Source organism: Toxorhynchites rutilus, chromosome 2 (genome assembly GCF_029784135.1).
Source record: "Toxorhynchites rutilus septentrionalis strain SRP chromosome 2, ASM2978413v1, whole genome shotgun sequence".
NCBI classification, from domain to species: Eukaryota; Metazoa; Arthropoda; class Insecta; order Diptera; family Culicidae; genus Toxorhynchites; species Toxorhynchites rutilus.
The window spans coordinates 139,489,420-139,516,923 of NC_073745.1; the positions used below are offsets into that span (position 1 = coordinate 139,489,420).

The 27,504-nt window shown below is 36.6% G+C and overlaps 1 protein-coding gene across 2 annotated transcripts in view; it reads left to right on the forward strand.

The window, feature by feature from the left end:
• LOC129767665 (proton-coupled amino acid transporter-like protein pathetic) overlaps positions 1-27,504 on the forward strand; it is a 71,509-nt gene that overhangs the window by 22,491 nt on the left and 21,514 nt on the right. Inside the window, exons 1-2 of one of the 2 annotated variants that reach the window (XM_055768786.1) lie at positions 15,855-15,962; positions 17,354-17,466. In XM_055768786.1, coding sequence (XP_055624761.1) covers positions 17,393-17,466 — 74 coding nt within the window. In that variant the 5' untranslated portion in view covers positions 15,855-15,962; positions 17,354-17,392. Of the gene's footprint in view, positions 1-15,854; positions 15,963-17,353; positions 17,467-27,504 lie in introns of those variants that run through there. The other variant, XM_055768785.1, reaches the window with a different exon arrangement.

Consider the following 27,504-nt stretch of genomic DNA (forward strand, 5'->3'; position numbering starts at 1 on the left):
GTATATAATCGAATCCTGTAGGGGAGAGGGAGGCAAGTTGGCGACGTTAAGCTTTGGCGAGCCCTGGATCTTGGAATTCTTTTTTTTAATGTTGATGCTGATTCATATAGCCTGAAGTGTTTTCTATCATATTATCTATTGGATAGGCAAAAAAACTAAAAAACTTGTCCACCCAAAAGTTTTGCGCAAAAAGCTTCGAATTCGCCATCTTACCTCCACGTGGAGGCAAGATGGCGAATGCCTGGAGGCAAATTGGCGAATACGGTTTGGTCACCTAAAAATCAACAAAATGTAATAACAATTATTTATTTATCCTTGGTTGGAACAGTGGAAATGCCATTTTCATTAACACTGTAAATGTCACACGCAGGAAAACGATACTGAGCTCATATGTCTTCCAAAGTTCGAAAAAATAAGTCACAATTTTTTTCATTGAACGCCAGTATTTTCTGGCTTTCTCAAAGATAGCTTATGAGCCTTCATAAACATTTCAACCTATGTCCGTCCAGCGCATGTTCCTTTGAAAGGATACTCTACGCCATTTTTACCGCAAACGAATAGGCAAATCTTCGAAGCTGGACCTGAATATGGCTTTAAAGCGGTCTTTATTGGACGACGTATCCTGAAATTGATACAGATTTAATATTTCTTGCATAAAGAACATGGAAACGCAAATGCTGAATTGAAAATCTAACCTCCATGTCTGGATATCTGGATAGCATCTCAAAGTTGGTTCTGGCACACCCAGAACAAACAAACCTTCTTCTATAGCTTTCATAACATTCTCCAAACTGGTGTCCGACCAATATTGGTCTCTTTTTCGCTTATAAGCTCTAACCATCTGCAATAAAAAACCAAAAATTAACATTATGTTGCAGTTCGCCAACTTGCCCCCAAAGCTACTTTTTCAATAAATTTTAAATTAGCTGAAAAAATTCATGATCGCCGGAAACAAACAGATTACGTACAATAGAGTACCTTTATCATGTATAAGATTATTTTGAAATTTTAACTTTTCTCATAAAGTGGATAATGAAATTTGAAAAAACGGAAAAAAATAACAAAACCACGATTTTTCTCATTTTTATTTTTCACTTTTTTGTGATAACGTTTTCGGCAGAGTTACCGAGTACAAAGTTTGGCCTTGTTATGATGCATCTTCAGTAAAACAGTAGGTGGCGCTACCTTCATTACAACGGGTCAAATTACCGATTCGTCATCTTGCCTCCCTCGCCAACTTGCCTCACTCTCCCCTATATAATCGAGTCAAAAAAAAATTTTTTTATTCGTTTTTTATGCATGTATTTTTCGTTTTTTTTGAGTATAAAATTGATTGATTTTTTTTTTTTTTGATTTTTGATTCATCCCCTTTAGGTCAGAAAACACATATTTGATGAAAAAAATCCATATACGCCTATGTTCGAATTTCAGCAATGACAGAGTTATAGATTTTTTTTTGTTCCGGGCTCTGTTGCCTCAAACTGGCTCTACATTAAAAAGTACACTACGGAAGACGATTCTGTAGCTTTCATTTGAAATATGAGGACATTTTGTACAGGATATAGTATTGGAAAATCTAAATTAGTGGATTTTGGTAACATTTTGGAAGTGGAAAACTTAAAAGATAATAATGTTTTATGTGTTGCTATCGATCTTATCCTAAAAATTTATAATCAACTTGAATGTTTCTATCAATTAAATTAAAGCTCTCTAACCGCTCTACAATTTGTTCTTTGACACTCAACTTCTATACTTCTTAATTTGGCTGCAATATCGATATAAACAATTCCTGGTGAAAATTCGAGCAAAACCTTCAAAAATCACGATTTTCACCCCACTGCACAATGGTCCAGGAGATGCATTTAAATGTAAATTAGCATTTAGAGCTCGACAGTTATTCTCTAGACAAAAACTATCTGAGACAAAATTGTTACATATGATAGAGCGCTCATTTTTATTTTATCAAAAATAGTGTGACAAAAATTGTCGATGAAGTACAAAATATAACTTTCTTATCTTTATAGATAGAGGTAAATATAGTTCGACAATGGTGTAGTACCAGTTATTCGAGACATCTTTGTAGAACAAAGTTTTTTTCTATCTCTTGAAATAACCGATATAGCGCCTTTTTTCTAAGTTACGTTAGGGTCACCATGAAAAAAACTGTTTTCTTTCATATTTCAAATTCTACATACAAAAAAGACGCTATATCGGTTATTTCAAGAGATAGAAAAAAAAACTTTGTTCTACAAAGATGTCTCAAATAACTGGGACTACAGCATTGTCGAACTATGTTTACCTCTATCTATAAAGATAAGAAAGTTATATTTTGTATTTCATCGAAAAGTTTGGTCACCCTATTTTTGAAAACATAAAAATGAGCGCTCTATTATATGTAACAACTTTGTCTAAGACAGTTTTTGTCTAGAGAATAACTGTCTAGCTCTAAATGCCAATTTCCACTTAAATGCATTTCCTGCACCATTGTGCACTGTACTCAAAACAGCCACTTAAATATTTCACCTCAACATTGAAAGGTTACATTTTTTCTTGAAATAAGTCACATTTCAAATATAAAAATTCAATTTTTTGTTTCAAACTGTACATAATCGAGTCCAAAATTGTATATAATCGAATCACATATAATCGACTCTGTAAATAATCGAGTCTGAACTGAGTTCCTTTCTCGAGTTTTCCTCTTACCAACACATTTGGCGATTCATTTTTATTTATACAGTTAAAAAATATAAGAGCGCCTTTTTTTTTTCACCTGAAAACCATTTCTGCTTTCGAACAAAGATTAATTTCGTTAGCGCAAACATCAAATGAACTAGAAACGCTTAGCAAGATGTAATTTTAGAACATTTGGGAATTCAATTTTTGGTTTTTTCCGTTTTTGCGAAAATTTTCAATTGTCATGTTTAGTTGTTAATATGGTTGGTTGAAATATTTGTAATATTTTTATGGGACCCTCCTTCTCCTTCTAGAGGATTTACATTACATTTCTGGTACTTATATATCCTTAAATCCCAATTTTGGGTCCATTTGCTCTATTAATTCTTGAATTCCGCTTGAATTGAACCTTCACATACCAAATTTGGTTCCGTTTACTTGATTAGTCCTCGAGTTATGCAGCCATCTTCTTAGAGAGGGTTATGCGTGTTATGCAACCCATCCCTCTCTTAGAAAGAGAGGAGAAGTTTCGAATTACTCGAGCTATGCAGAAATTTGTGTTTTAGTTGTATGGCAGCCTTGTATGGCAGCAGCAGTTGTATGGAGGATTACCGAACTACCATAGAAACATTTCTTACCTCCTGAAACCTCCACATGCCAAATTGCATTCCATTTACTTGATTAGTTCTCTAATTATGCAGAGATTGGTGTTTCATTTGAATATTGGGTATTTCGATATATTTCGATATGGGTATTGAGTGAAAGGACTATAACAGCAGAGATCGAATATAGAACATGGTGGCATCCGGTTAGTTGAAAACGGCACTAATAGACCGGAAATTAAGTTGAAGGAGTTTAGTTAGACAAGTGTTGAAGCGAGATAAACAAAGTTTTAGAGCGAAATGGCGGTAGACAACATTCACAAACGGAAACGGATTTTTAAATATTTAAATAAAAACTACTCAACTACTCGATTAATTCAGAATCAGAAAATTCTACCAGAAACTAGCCGTATTCTAAACAAATAGCTTCGTTGCAACGTTTTTATGAAATAAAGTTAATGTCAATAACTATTTTTGATGCGAACAAATTGTCGGCGAGCATTGAAGAGGAATGATTTAAAGTCTCCGTGAACAAAGAAAAGAAGAATATTAAAAACGAGCATAAATATTGGATCTCGCTGAAGCAAACTTTCAGTATCGTTCTAGATACGAAGCAATGAACATCATTTGTTCTTCCTTGTTTTGTGTCTTCACATGTTCTCGTTTCGGATTGAGCTGTGGACGCAAGCTATCAACTCTTTTCGAGATTATTGAAATTAACAGACAGAATTTATTTCGTTTATATAGTCATCAAGAAAGTAAATATCGTTCTAGATTTTTTATGTGATTGGGTTTTGTTTGCCAGTAGCAAAACTTTCTCCACTAAGAATAACAGCTGCGCTTATCTCGAGCATGAGAGAGTAATGCAACTCTTTCTAGGCCAGTAATATTAACAGAAGCGTTTCTTTTGAAAATAGCGCAAAATGATGAGAAATGTTTATATTCTTAGTCGCTTCAAGCCACCAATGTATGGCTCTATATGCATGCTATGTTGAACGCTTGTTTGGTGCTGGTTGGTTTACGTTGTACGAACTATGTCTATTCCACTGAGACAATACTGAGTAACATGTAGCATGATATTTGATACGTGCAAGTTGTTGTTTCCATGCGGTGCCAAAAAAAGATTGATGTGGTTATGAGATGTGGAATAATGGTGCTTGAAAAAGGCCAATCAATCAAGGAAGAGTCCTGAAATTCAACCCACTATTGTTCAATTAGTAACAGACGTGCAACCATTTCGGCTATGGAGATTTTCAAACAAGAATACTTACGAAGAGTGACTCTGGGTCCAGCAGAAATCTGGAAGTCCGATCAATGAACTTACTTGTTAATGGGATTAGTGTCTATACAGCCATTCCATGCCAAATCGATATAATGGTTCTTGGATTTCCATGAAAAGTGATAATTTTGTTCCTTATCACAAAATGTTAGACCCGTTTTTCATTATTCTATTATTAGGATGCCCCTTTCCATTTTAGGGTGGTTAAAAAATCATTTTTTTCACTTTTTCCAAAAATGCCTTTTTTGAAAAATTTTTGTTCAGCTTTTGAACTACTCGACCGGTTCAAATGATTCGCATATCAAATTAAAGGAAATGAGCTGTTACAAAAAATGGATTTGGTTTTCGTAATTATTGATAGTATTTGTTTTCAAACGTGTACTCGGTGAAAGATAGAGGGCTCTATATTTTTTAATAATCATTTTTTTCTTAAAAGCCGATGTTTTTTTACATAACATATTCAAAAATCAGAGAGGCTTTTCGTTTTGTTTGTGAGTTATGATTTCTCAAAGTGAACCGATGGTTCGAAAAATCAAGTTTTTTCTCTTAGACATTCTTAGACCTAATTTTTAATTCTCAACTTTTGAACTACTGAACCGATTGGGATGTTCGACATATCAAATTGAGACTAATGAGTTAGTCTGAAAAAAATATAACACATGCGAAAAAATTGGATTTTGTTTTCGTAATTATCGATTGTATTTGTTTTCTATAGCTTTGATGTTAAAATATGGTGGGCGCCATTTTTTTAATATTCTCTCTTGAAAACTGAGGTTTTTTACATAACATGGTTAATTTCTGACCATGTTATGTAAAACAGAAATATACATATCAGTGTTCAAATCAATGTTCAAAATCATTCGCCATATCCACTTGATTCGGCATTCTGTGGCTTTTTTATGTCTCTTTCCGAATTTTGAGCTATTCGAATGGCTTTAAATGAAACGTTGTATAAAATTTTAGGTTTCAGATAGCGTTTTGAGGTTTAGTTAGATGATATTTTATATATTGGGCATATGATATACAGTTCACATTCAAATAGATAATAACTCAGACGGAAAGGAGAAATATTGTTTCTAGCTCAGTTGAGTTTCATCGCATTGGGTTATCAAATATTCTTAGAAACTTTCATCGCACAACTACGCAAATCCATCTCTTCTATTTCTCAAGCTGCGTAATTTATGCGAGCACTGAGGTACGATTTGCATTTAATTATGCCAAAAACTAGATTGACACTAATTTATGTCGTATCGAGCTATGAACATTTACATCATTCGCCGCGTAAACTGCGTTAGCTCTACGATGAGACTAAACGTGATTTGCACAGCACGTGCTTTCTCAAAGGGTAGCGCTCTCAATCTCACAGGTGGGCCCTATAGCGGTAATATACTGCGCAGTTAACTTTCTCACACGACATAAATTGCCGCAGCTAATCGATTGATTCCCACCTACTCACCGATCGAACGATCGATTTATGCCACCCAAGGACACGCACCTCCTTAACGAGCGACGATTATCTGGCTTTGTAATCTATGGCAGTCGAGTCCGGCTGCGTGTGTCACTCATCGGTGATTCGAATTGAAGAAACGCTGGCTGATGCTTTCCACGACGTCGTCGTCGTTTTCCAACTGACCAACTGACTCGAGTACTGGTTAATGTCAACAGCAATTAGTGTCGGTTACCTTCTTCTTATTGATAACTCAATATGGTATTCCGATTTCGACCCAACACAAAATGCAGTGGAAAATTCCATTTCCGAAGAATGAGTGTACAAACTCATTCATGAAGCAACCACTATACACAAGGATAATGACAAGCATAATGATATGCAATTGCACCGATCTCTACCACGGAAACCCATGCATAACTGTAGCATTCGGACCACATATACGACGTCACTCGAAAACAGCCAGCGGTGCTGCCCTGTGCCATCTCGAACCAGTATTGGGGTTTCGAGCCGCGTGTTATCGATCAAAGAAGATTGACCAACAAAGCATACACCGCTCGGTAATTGCAGTAGTTCAACAGGTTTCGGCTGTCGTTTGATGAAAGCGAACCCCGCTGGAGAGAAAAAATTCTTCCCAGGCCCATGATTGACAACCTTGAGTTGGAGGCTCGTCTCCAGTGCAAAACGTTCACTGAATTCCCTTTTGGGCTATAGACATTTGATGTTTCTGGCCAAAGATTAATTCGAATGCATCTCATCTTCGGTTATGGGCTATACTACAAACCGGTTGATTCGTGTACTTGCCTAATTATGGTGATTGAAGAATCGTACGATTCACTCATTCCTCTGCACTACCCTGCGAAGCTTCTGAATGGATGTTCATAAGGAAGAATAGGCTTTACCTATAAAAATTATTATGATTTTGGAAAATGCAAAAAAGGGGAAAAGAGGCTGCAAAACAGACGATTATCTAATGACTATCGAAGATAATCAGCTGTTCGAATTGGATAGAGTTCACGTTCAAGGTTCGCATGTAAATGAGTCACATTCGTCGTAGAAGTCGATAAATTAGAAAGGATTGCCGCTGTACTCTAAAAACCAGTTCCATAGCAAAACAAAACCCGATAATGTCATACAATTTAGAAGAGGCGTGCTTTCGATGGGTGGGTTTAACAGTAGATTGCAGAGGTAGATCTGAGACGACGATTGCGCGGGAGGGGATGCCATTGATCTTGAACTGATTTCGCTTCGTTGACGGTGACGATGGCGGTGCTGAAAACGGTAGAGCAATTGGTGTTACCTTTTTTTGCCGTTTTTGCATCGTTTTTTCTCCTTTTTCGTATATTGCGTGTAACAGGTGCTGCCGAAGACAGTGTCGAGCCGCCATTAGAATGTCTACTCTCGGTTTAACACTGGTATATTGCTGATTCGTCATTGATATCGAGACATTCATTTTATAATAGGTAGATAGTAGCTAATAGATTAATTCTATGGGAACTATGTTTGAAGAACTTTTGAGCGCATTTTATTTGGAAGTGAATGGAACAAATAATTTTTTTTGAGAAGACTCGAATTTTTTTTCGTATTATTTTTGTCTAATCATTCTGCCAAAATTTAAAAAAAGTAAAAGAGTCTGTGCTTAGAGACATGAACGGAAGCTTGATGTAGTATTCCAAAGAGAGACAGATATGGGAAACAAAATATAAAGATCGCGACTAACTGAGCTATTACGAACTATGACGAACCGCAATCAGTTAAGATTTTTCATAACAAAATTCGCTACATGACCAAACAACGAATTCAATATCACTGTGTCCTTGATCAAAATACCATGAAATGTTAGTAGGAAGATCTACACGATAAAGATGTGCATTGAGCGTGAACGATTGAACATCTCTCTGAATATCATTCCAATAAAATTTCTATCAACATTTGAAATCATTAACCAACGTCGAAACTTTGGGAATAGTAGGGTATAACCAACTCCCGAGATTATTTGCGTTCCGTTAATTTTGCCATCTGGCAAGTGCCTGGTATCGAAAGATGCAAAAAAAACTCGTTTTGTCTCATATTCCGAATAGTCTCAAATTCCGAACACTTAATTTTTTAATGTAAATTTACTAAACTTTTATGTTATAAATAATTGAATAATAAAAACACACATTCTTCGAGGTATAGGCTTCACTTTGACATCATTTACAGGTATTGATACAGCCTATAATTTATAATATCATATGGTTGAAAAAAATGATATTTTATGCAGAAATCTTGATTAAAATTAATATTGAAGTAGTGTTCGGAATATGAATCAAGTTTCTACGCACGATTCAAATTCCGAACACTTCATTTTCGAATGTAAATTTACTGAACTTTAATGGTATAAATAATTGAATAATCAATACCCTGAAATTCTTTGGGTTATAGCCTTCATTTTAACATCAATTACAGATAACGATACATAATTTATAATATTAAGCATTTGCAAAAAAGTGACGGTCAAAACCAATGTTAAAATGTTTGCGTTAGCAAATCTGTGAAAAAGAAGCATTGTTAATTTTTTTTTTGTAGTTTTTTCTACTATTTTGTTTGTTGTTTTCATGTTGAGTGCAAGAAATTGTAAGAATCTACAATAAATGGATGAAAAAAATTATATTTTACGCATAAATCTTCATTTAAAATATGTTCTTCATTTAAATTAGTGTTCGGAATATAAATCAAGTTTCTACGATTAGTTCAAATTGCGAACACTTCATTCTTCAATGTGAATTTACTGAACTTTAATGTTAAAAATATTGTAATAATCAGAACCCTGACATTCTTCGGATTATATACTTCATTTTAATATCAATACCGCTACCGATATTGCGAAACCATGTAAACTATAAAAAACAAATACAGGTCGGACTCGATTATCCGGAGACTCGATCATCCGGGATTCGATTATCCGGAATTTTAGACTCGATTATCCGGAGTATTTTATTTTTGATTTTCGGAAATTTTGAATAATTGGTGTAATAATTCTATATTGAATAGCTAATATGGGTATCAAAAGAAAGGGCTTGACTAGTAGAATGCAGTTATTTATGAAAAATGAAAATCCAAGATGGCTGCCGCTACAATATGGCGGATTTCATATTTTCTCAGAACCCCATCAATATGGGTATCAAATGAAAGGGCTCGACTAGTAGAACAAAGTTATTTATGAAAAATTCAAATCCAAGATGGCGGCCACTACAAAATGGCGGATTTCATATTTTCTCAGAACCCCATCTATATGGGTATCAAATGAAAGGGCTTGACTAGTAGAACACAGTTATTTATGAAAAATGCAAATCCAAAATGAACGCCACCGCAAGATGGCGCCATATATATTTTTTCACAACCCCATCAATATGGGTATCAAATGAAAGGGCTCGACTAGTAAAATACAGATATTTATGAAACATGCAAATCTAAGATGGCGGCCACTACAAGATGACGGATTGCCTATTTTCTCAGAACCCCATCAATATGGGTATCAAATGAAAAGGCTTGACTTGTAGAACACAGTAATTCATGAAAAATGGCCAAAAATGTATCAACAGAAAGCTCTCGACTAATAGAACATAGCAGATAATGAAAAATCCAATTTCAAGATCCCCAAACAACTAATTACTTTTTTGAATGGTTTCATTCAGCTTGACCTGTTTCTATGTATGTTTAAATGTTTGTTGGGTTGTCCCACATTAATAGAAAATTGACCCCGTCCCTGTTGAATGATTGATCTGAAATTTTACACATACATTTAATTCCACTGTCATTATAAAACTGCGTATTCCATGATCTTGTAAAATTCAATTTGACCGCCGCCAAAAAATGGCTGAATGGCTTGATTTGGAGAATACACTACACTATGAACAACATAAATTCGAAAAGGTCGCCGTCACAAAATGGTCGACTATGTATTTTTTGCAATCCCCTCAATATTGGTATCAAATGAAATGTTTTGACTAATAGAACACAGTACAGGTTAGACTCGGTTATATACAGACTCGATTATATGTGATTCGATTATATTCAGTTTGGGAATTTTTTTTATATTTCAAATATGGCTTATTTCATGAAGAAGTGTAACCTTTCAACGTTAAGGTGAAGTTTAAGTGGCTATTACATGTACAATGGGGTAAAAATCGTGATTTTTGAAGATTTTGCTTGAATTTTCAGCAGGAATTGTTTATTGCAGCCAAATTAAGAAAGATAGAAGTTGTGCGTTCATGAACAAATTATGGAGCGGTTCAAGAAATTCATTTTAATTGATAGAAACAAGTTTAATATTAAAAAAATCTAAGGATAAAAGGATAAAATTAATAATAACACATTAAAAATTATTAACTTTTAAGTCTTTCACTTCCAAAATGTTATTAAAATTCACTAATTTAGTTGTTCCACTACTATATCCTGTACTAAATTTTCTCATCTTTCAAATGAAAGCATCAGAATCGTCTTCCGTAGCGTACTTTTTAATATAGAGCCAGTTTGAAGCAACAGAGTCCGAAACAAAAAACAAATTCTGTAACTCTGTCATTGTTGACATTCGAACATATGTGTAGGAGGATTTTTTTCATCAAATATGATCGTCTATCACCTCCTGAGAGAAACTGGATAAATTAATTTTTTTCATGTGAGAAAGGTGTTTTCTGACTTTAAGGGAATAAAAATCAAATTCCTCTTTTATTTTCAAAAAACGAAAAATACATGCAAAAAAAAACAAATAAAGAAAAAAACTGTTTTGACTCGATTATCCGGAGGATTCGATTATCCGGAGTGAAAAAAAAATCAATACTCCGGATAATCCAGTCCGACCTGTACAATCAATAATTACGAAAGCAAAATCCATTTTTTTTTACAAGTGTAACATTCGGTCCAGTAGTTCAAAAGTTATGATTTTTTTTAAATTGCATTTTTGCTGTTCGGAGTTTGAGACAAAAGTGTTCGGAATATGAGTCAATGTTTCATGGCCATCAAAGCTTAAGTGTTCGGAATTTGAGACACAACGGCAACGGACACTTTAAGATTCCAGTTTTGGTGAGCATCCACGTGAAATGTGCCGATGGGCGTTGTACGAAGGAATACCGTTCCGAATCATATTTCGGATGCAGATGCAGAAAACAGATCTAAACTTTTTGCCCAGGCATTATTTGGTTGATTTTTGTAACAAATAAGTTCAATATGCTTTTAAGCTTTCTACTTTGGTACCTATTTGGTTGATAATATTAAAAAATCATCGAATAAAATGCTTTTCAAATGAAGCGAATAACAATCAAACTTCGGACACTAAATCAAATTTCGGACACTTTATTTTGTAATTTTTTGAACGAAAATTACATTACACTTTATTATATTTTATAGTCAACTGCAAAACACTTACCAATCAATCACAGTAAACTGTTGATTTAAATTAAAATTTAAATATTAATGAACGGGTAAATTCTACGTGCTCACGTTGAGCAAACGTCAAACACAAACAATAATGAGTAGTGTTGTCATATTTTTGCCGATTATGTTATAATTCTAATGTAGTTTTCATATGAAATAATAGTGAAACCCCTGTCTGTGAAACACAGGAAAAATGGTCTCGGTTTTATCCTGACCGAAGGTGTCGGTGTTACCCCTAATGGGCTTGAAATTTCAAAACAATGTTTTCGAGAATTGATAAGCAACAACACATAACGAATTTTTTCACATTCCTCGTCAGGACACACTCGTTAGTTGGCAGCGCATGTGGAGTGAAGATGAGTTCGGTCGTTGGTTACACACGATTATCCCTAAGGTTTCGACGAAAGCTTGGTTTAAGGGATTGAATGTCGGTCGTGATTTCATTCGCGTGATATCTCGGCTTATGTCCAATCACTACAACCTAAACGCGCATCTCTATCGAATTGGGCTCGCAGCAAACAATCTTTGTGATTGTGGCGATGGCTACCACGACATCGAGCATATTGTCTGGTCGTGTATCCGGTTCCATGCTGCTCGCTCTCAGCTCTCTAGAGCACTGAGAGCAAAAGGCAGACAATCGGATATCCCCGTCCGGGATATCTTAGGTAGCCGTGATCCTGATCTTCTGCTTCATCTATACGTGTTCCTCAGGAACGCCGATGTCAACGTTTAATGATTTTTCCTTCGTTGTGTCCCTGTTTCGTATCCCTCCTGTTCGATCTATAAACTTTTACTTAGTCGCGGCAATACATACACACACTCTTTACAGATACACGGGCCAAAGGTTGTGCAGTCCACTGATGATTCAACAAAAGCCAAAGGTTGTACCGCTCATGACAACTCTACACGAGCTGATGATTGCGCCGGCTAGTGACCATTCTATCCTGGATTCCTCGAGAAGACGCACCACGCTAGATATGGGGTACAGACTAGGGGGGCGTTGCTGATTAATGGTCAGCTGCATCCCAATAGGAAGTATCCCGTGTCGGGCACAGGTACAGATCATTGAAGACAGCAACATCACAATTACGAAAACACTTGTAATACTAACCTCGAGCCAACCGCGAGTAATCGGTTACATATTACTAACATAGTTATAAGGCAAACATTGTCGAAATATTGAACTCCCGGCCCCGTCAGGTTGACGCCATATGAGCCTTAATAAAAATATATATTTTGGATAAAAAAAAAAACACCACCGTCTCACAAACTAAATAGAACAATGATCTACGATGCATTAAGATCATAAAAGTGTGGAATTTTCCACAATTTTCCGACTTAAACACTTACGTTCCACGTGCGAAATTTTCTGTTTTATTGTTTGCAAAGCGACTTCCGCAGATGTGAGGTACCTCGAAACGTAAGAAATGACAAGTGTGTACAGGGGACATCAGAAAATTTTCAAAAAATTGCTTCTAACTGAAAACATCAGGGAGTGTCGGTTTTACCCATAGTGTCGGTTTTTCCCTGATTTCCCCTATATGCTGTGGTATACTGTGCTTGTATTCTCTGATGCGCGAAGAAAACCCGCGGGGGTCTCCGTAGTCACATTGGTTGCGCGTTCGCTTAGTAAGCGATCGATCGTGAGTTCAAAACTCAGGGCCCCCATTGACCATCTTTGTGCTGTTACAGAATAACTACGTCCACGCAACAATCATCAGCGATGAAGATCGATCCACGTTCAAAATAAGCTCGATTCATCCTTATAACTGCTCTGCTCTGCAAGAAACATCGGGCTGCTGTTCTATTAATAACTCAACATTGATCATATCAACTCCGTCTCCGCTGTACGATGGTCTAACTTGATAATGGAAGAACAGAAGGAATACTCTTACGCCTAAATGGCTACTGTGTAAATGTACCATATCCAATGGTATAGAAGGAATACTCTTACGCAGAAAAATGGCAACTGTGTAATGTCCTATTTATAGATATGATAAACATGTGACATGTACACAATGAAAATTCGGCTATGTTACAGCTAAAATGCTAATGAGCATAAAATAATCAGAAGGTATAACAAAAAACCCGCAATTCCTTATTGGCAAACTTCATGATAATCGGGACGTACCTTTTCAAAAATGCTGAAGGGCGCAAGGTTACCGTTAATACTTGTCTCGGATTTTAAATTTCCGAAAATTAACAACTTCAGGCGAAGAAACTCTCTTTAAAAAAATGCTATAACCGTTACGATGGATTTATTTGGTCCACACAACTGTTTAAAGAATTCGTGTGACTCATTAAGTCGATTACTTCGGGACTACGTTGTGTCAACAAATGTAAGTCTTGATAAACTTAGGGCCGACATATGAGTCACTATTGCTGCCATTTCAACGAAATTGTGACCCGGGACATCGAAAATCGGAGCTCACGTGTACAACAATGCATAACAATTACGGTGTTCGATTGAACGATATTTTGTTTGAATCATAAACGATATAAATGATATACAAAATATGAATATCGATCAAATACAGCTTTTTCATAAACAGCAAAGACAGCTCTTTTTCTATTTCCGACGGAAAGTTCTTCGATTTATTTCAATTGAGGGGCTTAGAATGAAAGGGGTGTAATTGATTTGATCGATTTCTCTACATCGACTCTCTCTTTTGGTCACAGCTTAGCCTCAAATACATTCCCAGCTGTATTTGACAATGTGGAAGATAGGTCAGAACCTCACCTATCAGATTCTTTAGCAAACTTAAATTGGAACGTTTTTGCAATTGAGTTATTAACTAAAGAAAAAGTTGATGAAGAGAAATCGATCAAGTCACTTACACCCCTTGCATTCTAAGCCCCTCAATTTTAATTTCTATCGCTCTATTCGGGAGACCCTTCATTGTCGAAACGCACCTTAATGTCATTCAATGAAAAATGGGTAGTCTATTTTCTCAACACAATTTGTGTTTGTTTCAGCGTGTTCGTCATTTAGCCATCCAAATTATCCAAGAGAATCACAATCGAAATTAATCCTCAAAGTTAATTGCCCAATTTACGATAAGTAAGACTTAAGCAACCCTTCGCTCATTGTTGGAAAATGATGATGAAGATGAATAAGCTCCTCAAACGTCACACTTCCGTTCAATCGTCGGCATCATATCAACTCTAGGATTATACAATAACATATACCATGTATCTCGTGACTTTGTGCGAACAATAAAAAATCATGACTTTTGCCTAATACAAACAATGAGCTGTGCTTCAAGGTTCCTCAAGGCAGTATTAAGCCCATTTCAGAGAGAGAGAGAGAGAGAGAGAGAGAGAAAAAAAACTGGCAATCGATAAGATTTCTTAGAGTTCACACCAAATCGAATAGATGATTGATCTAAAGGTAATCAATTATCGTAGAACGATTTTTTAAATAGTGAATTGAGTGGGTGACATGCGATAAGAGCACGGTACATTGAAATAAACATGGGTGCGTATTTGTCATGCTATGTTATTAGAATCTACCGATTACTGTTAACTACTGTTACTGTTAATTTTGAATACCGAACATGCGTCCCGTTCCTTTCATTTGATTGAGTTGATGTCGCAAAAAAAACATTCCAATCCATCTATATATATATACAATATTTTGAGAATCCGTCTGCGTGGAGCTTATCGCTCTCAAAGTCGGACGCTGAATCTATAATGGCCAAAACGGACGCTGGGAAGTCAAGATTCTAACGAAGTACCAAGGAAGCTTTACAATGGACGTAAAGAAGGATTCTTCACACATTTCATGCCAAAAGTTCCATGGGGAGTTGTGCCAAGCAAATCCGAATCAATAAATTTAATTAATAACTAGAAAATTTATAGGGAAGAGTGCCTGAAAAAAATAATTGTAACCAAACCAGAATATTTCTTCGATGTTATTTCCAGATAGTGCAATATGATGCTTCATTTTGATTCCAGAACAGTTTAGTTTTACCAAATCTCTCCCGAGATAGATCTGATTGCTTGCGTGCAGATTCTAACTGAAGCATGTTTTATGCTGTATACAATGATGGGCCAGTTAGATGATTCTATCTTCGCAATAGAATTTATTGTACCAACGCAAACTCTGCGCAAAAATTCCAGGTCGAGCAATGGCTCAATGGCACTCGAAAGCCTTATGAAGCCTTCTCAGCAGCCTCGGCTCATTCCCCGCAGTCTGCAGAGAATAAGATTAAAATTGAAACATTCCTGCAGGTACGTAAGACGACCGCCGGATTGACATTATTTATAGTACCGGGGGTGATATCTCGATGACAGATAATAGCTTGAGCTATAATCGCGGGAGCCCATTGTATCTGTGAACATTGCTGCCAATATATACTACTAGCTACCAGAGCTACTCAATCGCTATCAGCTATCGAGGTGCAATTTTTGATTCGGTTTGCAATTGATACATGTTTTCGATCAGTTGTTCGCGGAATTCTATCGTGTGTAGTCGCTTTTGAGGAACCACGGTGGTAAACGAATTTCAGGAAGAACACTCACAGTTTGGAGTATTACCCGAAAGGTGAAAACAATTTGTGCAATAGTAAACACTGTGTGGAGTAAACACTTATTTCTACATGAATCATACGTTGTCCAAATGTAGCCAATATGTTCATCATAGGATCAATATCATCTCTTTAAAAAAATGTACAGGGCATACCGAGAACATATCTGGGTTCTCTTCAAATTGGAAAATTCAATATATTCGAATTCAACTGATAGAAATGTGTGTGGATCTAGAGGCCCACGTGTTTTGTGAGAGATGGGGTGCAGTTGAAATGATCAGTTTTTAACTTTACAAAAATCATTCGACCAGAGAAGCAAGAAATCTAGATGTACTATTTAATTATTTAATTTAATACACTTGAGACTTTAAGTCCGTTTATGATAGGAATATCGTTATCGTTTAATGGGAAGTCTACCATTACCACAGTTTTTTACGATTTTTATTTGTACGTTTTAGTTAACATGAAGTTCGTCATTGGAAATGATTGGAACAATCCAATATTTTTTTTCTGGCCAAGACATTTCTTGGTCGATCGTACTTACATGAAACTTATCCAAGACCTGGTTATTGATTTTTTTCATCGATTAATTTCTAACATAAGCGATTGAACTTACTTCTCTCGAAATTTATAATTCAGGCAAAATTGAACCTGAATTATCAACTTCCTCTAAGTTGTTCAATTGATCAATATTTTGGAGATATTTACCATCGAAAATCCAACCTTTACTACACAGAATCATTTGCGTCAATTTAATCGGTACTTTTATGAGACTCCGATGCCAAATATAACGCTTTGATTGTGTTTTGAGTGACAAGTTCAAGGGCGTTGCGTAACAGTGTCTACAGCGTGAATTTCCTTCAACTTGTTTTTTTTTCTCAACAGAAATGGAACACTAAGCTTCCACCAAAATGCAAACTGCATTTTGCGATGGACACCTCAAATCAGTTTTCCGGAGTGTGTAACCTTTAGCGATCTGTTTTGTCAATTAATGAAAAATAAAATAAACGCGTTTCTACTTCATTTTTTGTGTTGTATTCCACCGAGTGATGCGATGATGAGTACAATAACAGTAGCAAAAAACACTATTGAGATATTTTTTTCCAATTTATGACACACGGCAGGATGTGCTGGGTTTCTCATTTTCTCATTTCGAGTGTATTCACTGCAAAAAGTTGAAATCGGCTTTGTCGTTCACGTGTTTATATCCGCCCGGGTGGCATTTCAAGTCAATATCACTTGAACTTGGACATTTACGGTTAGCATTTGTGAAGGACAAATATATGGTTTGGAAAATATATCATCAATTTGGGAAAGCTTCTCTATTGCAAATACAACATATTTTCATTCTATCTAGAACAAGAAACTAACAAAATTCATTAATGTACGATGTTTTCTTTTTTTGCAGCCATTCGACGATCCGGCGAACAACCAAGTAGTTCACAAAATGACTGAGGAAAAGGCGAAATCGAGCCCCGAAACAACGGCTACCCAATTTGTAGCGAGTGATTTTAATTCCACGTGAGTATGAGTGTGTTACGATAGAAACGAAATGAATATTTGGCCTTAATTCTACAGAGTCTGAGGTGATATCATAAACATTAATGGGTGAACAAAATCATAATAAAAATTATTGTAGCTTCATTGAAACTTCTAAAGTATGGTGGTCGTGCCAATGTTTAATTTGGTAATAACGGTACCCGGGACAAACTGGACGAGCTGTGTTTGAAATCGTTGTTCTACGTAATCGTTTGAAGAGCGTAAACATCTTCCCCATAAAATTGTTAGGGTTACAACTCCTTCCTTTTTTTGTTAGAAAATAGAACACATTCACTCGATTAGGAAATGGAATATTTATTTACATACAGCGATTTTTTTAGATTCGTTTTTCATTGTTTGATTCCTCACAACTCACACTTGATGTCATGTGTCAAAGTAAAAAATGCTTGATTAGTATTGCAAACATACAAACTTGCAACTTGAAAACTTGCTCTGTGATAAAAAATGTTTCATTATTTCGGACCACTTAATGGATTCCATTATCAGCTTAGTGAACGTAACATCCAAATTCCGCCGAAATTTTACTCTATCAAACACCACACCATCGATCCTTGTCCGAAGAGTACGCCCAAACTTAGAGTAGCACGTTTCTTGTTATTTTTAAGCTCATATCACGTAACAAATCGGGATGCCAAAACATGTGCTAAAAACTAATTTTGGGTGTACGTACAGGGAAGGCTATCGGTGCCGTAACCACCAATTCTTAACAATTGGAATTGTCTCGACCACATAGGAGATTCGACTCAAAGATTTTGGGCTAACACTGTATTCAAAAAAGGCCCATTCAAGAGGTGAAGCCTAGATTGTGAGATTTGACACCTCTAGACTCCTTTTTGTAGAGTTGTGTAGAGTCTCTCGTCCATACGGTTACGGATAAACCAACAAGTTAATCATTGACAGATAATATTACACGGTTCACGGCTCATCAGCCAAAATACGAAATGAAATGAAAAAGTGGTTCACAATTAAATTATTCAAGCGTAGTTGCGCTCAGCATTTGTATGCAATGATTTTCAAAGAAGTAAACGGCTGACACCAATTTATCCGTGCAAATGAAAATTCAGTGGCATCGACTGAGAGGCGCGGGGGATGCGGACCGCCCCCTGGTACACGATTTTAGGGGTGCAGAAACACCCCTACATTAACAAATACTTCTCCTTTTTCTCTCCATACACCATATACAGATAGCAAAGAGAGAGGGGGTGCAACCAGACACTTCCGCCCCGGGTGCGAATACTTCACTCCACTTCACTCACTTCACGCCACTGTAAAGTTTCAAACTCTTTTTGCAATATTTGTGTATTTTATTTTAAACCTAAAAACAGAATACGCCAATTAGCTCTTTGGATATGTCATAACGATATTTGCAGTATTAGATTCAGCGTTGGCATGTTGAATAATGAATATATCCACTTACTCTGGTTGCATTTTTTTCTCAATTTGCTCAATTTTCTGCAAATTGCCAGTTTAGGGCTTGAGCAGCTGTATGACACCCGTCATGTTTTTGGTGCCAACATCTGAAACGTCAAAAGTATTTGTTTTCTTCAAAACAGCGATCCGCGTTGGCGGCATTGTGCTTCGTTTACTAGTTTAGGGGAGCCTCAAGAAAAAGCTGATTTTCAGTCAGAATGAATGTTTTCAAAATTGAAATTATGAATGAAAATTTGCTTTTCCATATCAAATTAGTATTCTATTTGATTACAAAACATTTTTGTTTGCAGGTGGTGAAAAAGTCTCATACGAAAATTGTTTATGAAGATAATTTTATATTATAATGAAAAAAATCAGCAACAAATTTGGTATTGTATAGCCATATGGTTGAATGGAAGTCAGAAATACGTGTTTCAAGTAATTAAATAACATGATGTGAAAATTTTCATTCAAATTTTGAAATTTAAAAACCGGTTTCGTATTTTCTAATTTGATAGAGATTACACTAACGAGTTTGGGTTTATGGTCAAAGTATGGCCCTAATTTGAAGTCGCCACCAGACGTCGACACCATCGCGAATTACCAATTTACCACCATCTGACATGTCGTGATGTCGATGATGAACTTTTACAGCAGAGGGATAGTGAGATATACGATGACGGGCTTGAGCAATAGATTACAAACCTTTTCAGATGGTTGTGTTTATTGCAGCAGTGAAATCGAGTCGAGTGTTATTCACATAGGAAGAAGGGCCTGATTCTCGAATACACTACTAATACACTTCACGGTGGAAACGGTATGAAACGCATTCGCGATGACAACGGTACGGTGTCGACATCTGGATGCGAGATTAGTTTCCCACTAAATTTATCATTATAATATCAAATTATCTTCAGATTAAATTTTTGTATGAGATTATTATATCACATGAAGAAAACAAAGTTTTCCACTCACACTCACATTGAATACCAGTTTGATACGAAGAAGTTAATTTTCATTAATGATTTTTTATTTGAAAAGTGCTCATTCTGCATGAAAACTCATCATTATCTTCGACACTTCACTAACTCGTAAAACGTAGTTCAATGGCGTGCCGTTTATTTCGTTTCCACCGTGAAGTGTATTCGAGAATCAGGCCCGAAGAATGGAAATAGTTTCACTTTTCGGACGATAGTGATGAAAGTCACTGGAGTTTTTGAGTTTTTTTAGCACGGGTGATGGATTTGTTTAGAGCCAGAAGTCTTTGAACATGCTCATACATGTTTTCATTACCTTGATATGCCTTGCAGTGTGTGTTCTATTCCAACGAATGATATACGTCTGTATTTGCATGTAAATGTTTGAAATTCGGTTGCACTTTTATCTGATTTGTTGTAGTGAAACTATTACCGTGGGAACCGACTCTGAAGGCAGCAAGGTCATCAACACAAACTGGCCGAAACATTGAGCTGTGTCTCCTTGCTTCAATTGCTCTTGAATTTTCGATATTTCACGAATTTGAGAGCAATTTTGGATTTCCATTGAGTTTCAAATAATATATACAGTATGTTTATTTGTTTATATGAAACAGGGGAAAACCATTTAACATAGAACCTTCCATAAAAATTTTCCAATAATTGTCAATTAAGAAGTAAAGGGATAATATCATTTCTTGTTTCTCATGATACGCAGTTAGATCGATCTTTTGGATTCCAATATCTATAGGGGACGGTAGGTGGGGGTAAAATGGACATGTTAAGAAGATCTTCAATTATATCTTTGGAAACTCATGTTTCCCAAAACTTTGATGCAGTTTCTTCCTATTCAATATACCTAATTGGCCAAATATTTTACAAAAAAGTCCGACCGAAAAGTACAACATTTTTTTCGATGCGGGTAATATGGACAGGTTTGTAATACATGAAACGTAGAGGTTTATCGATCACGAGGGATAGTTTTATTCAACCAATTAATCCACCTAGAAGTGATATGGTGCTTTTCAGCAGTATGAACGGACAGGCCCTCCACTATTTTGCTTTTGGTTCCAGTCAGCTTCTAAACAGTCCACATTTGGCGATTTGATTTCCATTTATAGATGCAGGGCATTCCTTAGGAATAGATTAAACAGACTTTTCACAGTCCATCTCACTTCCACTGGCAACTGTCCGTTTTACCACACCAGTACAATTATTTCAATAATTTAAATTTTCCACTGAAAAATGAATTTACTTTTCCGTACATACCTAATATCGCTTCTCTGTTAACTCACAAACCGAAGTATAACCATTATCGAATTGAATTTTGATATTAAACCACTCAAAATGCTTCATATCGAAGCAGCTAAAATTACACCCAAACGCAGAATCATGTATGATTTTCGGTTTTTGTTTCCCTTTTCCACTTTTAATCAGTATTCATTGCCATAGGGTGCCTTAAATATTATAGAATAACATGTAGAAGGTGTTCTTATTAACAGAAATCTGAAATTCAAAATGTAACTATACAAATCAAACACCTGCCCATTTTACCTTCACTGCCCGTATTACCCGCGGCTCCCCTACACGGGAATATTGGTATGCGTTATGCTTCCTCATACAGAGTGGGAAATGCTATTAAATGTGATGCAGAATAACGACCCTAAGCATAATGCACGGTCAGTGAAACGACGATTTTCTAATCGGAAAATTGATGTAATGTGCAGGACAGCTCAATATCCAAACCTAAATACCGTCGAGAGCCTATGGCGGTTGGCACATTTAAATCGAGTAAATAGCGAAGAGCTAAAATTTCCAGAAGCATGGTAGGGTAAATGATCTTGGTTTGTCCAGTCGAAAATATGATCATGGTTTGCCCACTTTTTTGAATGCTCTAATTCAGCGCTCCTGTATCAAATAAGGCCTTCGAATGTTTCGAAACATATAAATGAAATTGCCTTTTACATGATTTATAGTAGTTTGATAGTATATTTTTAAATCACATGTTTCAAAGGTTTATAATCCTACACCTTCTATTTGTGTCAATGCGCCCCTCATTCGAGCTAACTTTTAATAGATCACCAGATGATTATTTGGCACGTATTCAGACCTTTTCTGGTTTACAACACTTATAAATATTGTAAACATCATACTTGCTCACCATTTGTATCGGATTTACATAGCTAAACCATTAAATTAACGCATTTTGATGAACTCAATTCTGATCTAGAGTTGTCCAATTCAATAATGTTGTTTTGTCCACATGATTTCTATGGCAACCGCTTGGCGCGCTGCAGTTTGTTTATGTTTGTTTATGGTGTGCTTCGCGCATAGCAGAAGTATGGGTTTTCTGTGTTGATTGTGTTGAGGTGAACACTTCTAAAATTCCCAAGAAAAGGCAATATTCTGAAGAAAGCCTAAATTATGAATGAATCAATATGATGACAGTAAACTCAAGCAATGATAAATGCAACGTCTAATTGTGAATTCGAATGTTTTCATTCAAAAATGGAGATTTCTAAAACCGGACAAACCATGATAATTTTTTTGGGCAAACCATGATCAGAGGTGGTCAAACCATGATCATAATTCTTCTTTAAGGAAAATCGTTAAAAAACATAAAAATTTGAATAATTTCCACACCTTATGGTAGTATTAGCAACTAGAGACTTGGGGCTTTTCAACAAACCCAAACTCGTATCGATTATGTGTGATTTTCATGAAGAAAAATTGATTTGCATTTACTAGTTACGTAAAAACACCCCAAATTGGACAAACCAAGATCATTTACCCTGTGCCATTCTAGTTGCTACATATCAAGCTCATGTCGATTCCATGCGGAAGACATTTGGCGAAATTAAGGTAATATTATATTATCAGGCACGTAGCGTAACCGGCACGGCACGTTTCATGCAAGACCAATATTATTGCGTGTGTTTCAAATGTATATACGTATATATAGCGGAACGGCTCCGAACATACACAGCACGTTTCAGACAAATGCATGAAGGATTTCTCGAAAAGAATATTTTGCCGGTGCCGGGCACGACTACACGGGCGAGTAGCACCATACATACAAATCAAACGTCGAAGTTCGTGGTATGGGTGCGTTCGTCGCTCTTCGGTACGACATCGGTTCAATCACCAGTAGCATTTCTCCGCTTCGTCCGCGTTGCCGGTCCGTACAGAGAAGTTGCTATGTCTGATGATATGAATACATCATGCATTTGTCTGCCGGTGTCGGTACGTGCCGTTCACGCTACGTGCTGGATAATATAAAACGGCCTTTATCACGGATAAGGATTTTATGACAAAATACTGATTATCTGATCTGTTTACTATGAACAATCCGCTTCGGGAAATTTAATTTGTACTGGTCATATTATTTTGTTCACTAATTTTCAGGCCATGAAAATGATTCTTTTTATTTATTTTTCTGATTCCAGCTCCAGTTTGGGATTTATGTATCGTTTTGTTGAACTGTTAATGTCAAATGGGCTGTCAATTTAAATATATTGTTTCATTTTCATTTATTCGAATTTTTCAAATGAGAATGTGACTTGTGGGTTACCCGGAAAATGATTTAGTTGAAATAACTCTTCATAAAAGTTTTGATGGTTCTGAAAAAAATCTTCGATGTTGTCATTGGCTTTCGTGTTGCTGGATCATAACTTAGTGTTGGCGTTATTGTTGCTGGATTCGATTTTCGTTGGATTCTGATGTGCTTTCATTTTATTCCTACGCCGCTACTCAATTCCTTCTCACTTTTATTGAAATCTTTTTCCTCTTGTTTTGTTTTGTTTTGTTGTGGCCAGTTCATACGCCTCGAAAAAGGCAAATTCGTAAAACTAAACCTAAACTCTCATCTCCTGGCCTTGAGAAAAGCAATTCGAAAGCCCTCGCCGCCGCCGCCGACTGGTTGCTGGTAGATCGATCGTGAAATTGAAACTACAATGCGGAAAATTTATGCCTCTCACACGATGCAACGTGATATGTGTGAAATCAAAACTCAAATCAGAACAGAAAAAACAGGAAGTAGGTTATATCTGTGGTATAACCGCAAGGGTGACGTAGGACTATCGTTGATTCAGTGATCATTTGTTTTTAGTTGCATCTGAATCAATTCTGAATGAATGAATAAATGAATATTTGGGGGACTTCGAAAACGAGAGCGTTACGTTGAAGGCACAATATTTAGCAAAAAAAGCAATCACACGAAAGTTGTATAATGCATAATACATTGCTTGTATTGTGATATGATTTGTATTACATTTCCAATAGACAAAATAACTGTTGCATCAAATTAGTCTACATTATTTTTGCGTGCGCTCATCCTTTCTCAGAACACCCATTTCTCTTTTGAGAAATTGTTGGGTAAACATCCCGAAAGACGTGGTCTTACGTTGATCGCACTTGATTTAAAAATCACAAAAGCAAATGTATTTGGTCGCAGTGTTATATGGTTAGAAAACATAAGTCAGGTCAGGTCAGGTCAGGTCAGGTAAGGTCAGGTAGGGTCAGGTCAGGTCAGGTCAGGTCAGGTCAGGTAATAAGCGCACCAGCGCTTTCATGATGAACGAAGTCTGCTTCACCAGAACAGCGACAACATGCTCCAATCGCTGTTCAATTATAACTGAGTGGATTTCCGAGCGGCGCTCGCTTATATACCGATTGGTGATTTCAATAGCCTGTTTTGAAAGCAATTTTAAGGCAATTGAAACCAGTTTTTGGATGAAAAAGTAACAAGTATAGAACGCGTAGACATTTTATCTTTCGAATGAAGTGTTTATCATACCATTTCGGTCAGTTGTTTAAGAGCTATTGACGCTCAAAATCTCGGTCTCCGGCGTAACGCTTTCGTTTTTGATTTTACACCCCGGTATAGAAATGAAAGACGTAGTCCTACGTCAAAACAATAACAGCGGCTCCAGCAATCGATACAACAGCATAGTTCTCAAATTAACTCTTAACTTTAATACGTGGTGTTAGCTGATCGCTATCTAGAGTGTGACTAATTTTAGGTTTTACCGTTCATTCGTACCTCCTCTCTTTTGATGCAACGTGACATCCAAGAAAGAACACATACCATATAGACTAACGCCCGAATGGCACGGAAGCATGCTACTCGTTACATTGTGAGAGAATGTTAGTGAGTAAAATGGGAAAAAACAGGAAGTGGGCTATATCTATGGTATAACCGCAAGGGTGACGTAGGACTATCGTTGATTTAGAGATCATTTGTTTGAAGTTGAATCTAAATCCATTCTGAATGAATGAATAAATGAATATTTGGGAGACTTCGAAAACGAGAGCGTTACGTTGGAGGCACAAGGTTTTATGCATCCAATATAGGATACGAAAAACCTTGTTCTGAAGAATAATCTTCAGAAGCTAACCTGCTAACTGTACTTGATTGACAAATCACAAACCCAAATGTATTATATGGATATTTTATGGATAGAAAACATTAAAATAAACTCTTTCACATGAATGTAATTTTAAATTCCCAGAGGAACTGGCAGATTATTTTCAGTAACGATTAGATATTTCCACATTTTCCTCGATACTGGAAGCCCACCAGTGGTTAATACTAACTCGATAACCACCTGTTAATAGTACTTGATTGAAAAATATTTGGTCACAGTGTTACATGAATAGAAAACATTCAAATAAACTCTTTCACATGAATGTATTTTTAAATTCCCAGAGGAACTGGCTGATTATTTCCCAGCAATGATTAGATCTTTCCGGAACTTTCTCGATGCTGAATGGCATCCAACCGGAAAGAATTCTGCGCGTGTATGTGTCGATCCTTCGCCGTCCACCTCTTCCAGCACGTTAGGCAACGATGTTGTCTTGTCAATGTCCTCACGAAAAATGAATGTGTCTCACCACCAGAATATCGCTTAAGTATGCTTTTTGTGTGTGATTGAATCGAGAGAAGGTGTGGTTTACGATGGCAATTTGGAAGGCAAACTAGAGGGGAATGAACTCTCTGAGCTCGGAATTTTCGGCGACAGAGCAAGAATCGATTGCGGGCGCATACAATATTGGATACGGAAATATCCTACTGATTGGGAAAAATAATCTTCAGAAGCTATCCTGTTAATTGCGATTGATTGAAAAATCACAAAACCAAATGTATTTGGTCACAGTGTTACATGGATAGAAAACATTCAAAAAAACTCTTTCACATGAATGTATTTTTAAATTCCCAGAGGTACTGGCAGATTATTTTCAGTAACGATTAGATATTTCCACATTTTCCTCGATACTGGAAGCCCACCAGTGGTTAATGCTAACTCGATCTGTTAATAGCACTTGATTGAAACATATTTGGTCACAGTGTTACATGGATAGAAAACATTCAAATAAACTCTTTCACATGAATGTATTTTTAAATTCCCAGAGGAACTGGCAGATTATTTTCCGGATCTTTCTCGATGCTGAATGGCATCCAAACGGAAAGAATTCCGCGCGTGTATGTGTGTGTGTGTGTGTGTGTAGCGGCTGCTTCGAGATCTTCCCGGGGAACCGTTTGTGGAATCACTCTCCTCCTGATGGATTCATGTCTAGCCTAAGGTGCACAAACAGGCTCTTGGTGACACCGTTCATCAGCGCTTTCATGATAAACGAAGAGCTTCACCACAACAGCGACAACATGCTCCAATCGCTGTTCAATTAGAACTGAGTGGATTTCCGAGCGGCGCTCGCTTGTATACTGATTTGTGATTTCAATAGCCTGTTTTGAAAGCAATTTTAAGACTATTGAAACAAGTTTTTGGATCAAAAAGTAACAAGTATAGAACGCGTAGACATTTTATCTTTCGAATGAAGTGTTTATCATACCATTTCGTTCAGTTGTTTAGGAGCTATTAACGCTCAAAATCTCGGTCTCCGGCGTAACGCTTTCGTTTTCGAAACTTTGATTTTACACCCCGGTATAGAAATGAGAGACGTAGTCCTACGTCAAAACCTACCTATTTTATACGTTACATTGGTTACTCTTTTTACTTTGTGCACTATATATGTATTAGGCAAAAACATAGCTGGGGATGTTTCCTATTATTTATGTTTCATCAAAATCAAAATCCATGAATCAATTGAAGAGACACTAACGTTCTAAACATTCCATTTTTTTCCACCCGAAACATTGGAATGAGCTCCTCCCTATATTGGAAGGCTAGACGTAGTCCTACGTCAAACCCCCTTTGTGGTCTTATTGGTTTGTCCGTCACTGTACAAATCGAAAGTCATCACAAATAATATCGTATCCAGTATCTGTTGACGAAGCTGACTGCGCTGCGTTTAAAGGGTGGACCGATTAAACTTTTTTTGACGTTTGCTCTTCTTTTCTCAAAATGGCGTCCAAACAAGAGGAGAAACGCTCCAAGCTTCTCGCAAGCAATGTTGGGTAAACCAGTCCGCTTTCGGAAAAGAAGTTTTGTAGGTGCCGGAAAAGGAAAAGCTGGAAGACATTTGCAAGGCCATGAAGCTGTTGAAGTTCCCCAAAAAAGAACAAATACATCAAGGAATGTCTGGAGAAACGTCTGCTGATTTTTCTCCGGCCTCACACGGTCTGTTTCGGCTGGATTAGGCATACTGTCTTTATGAA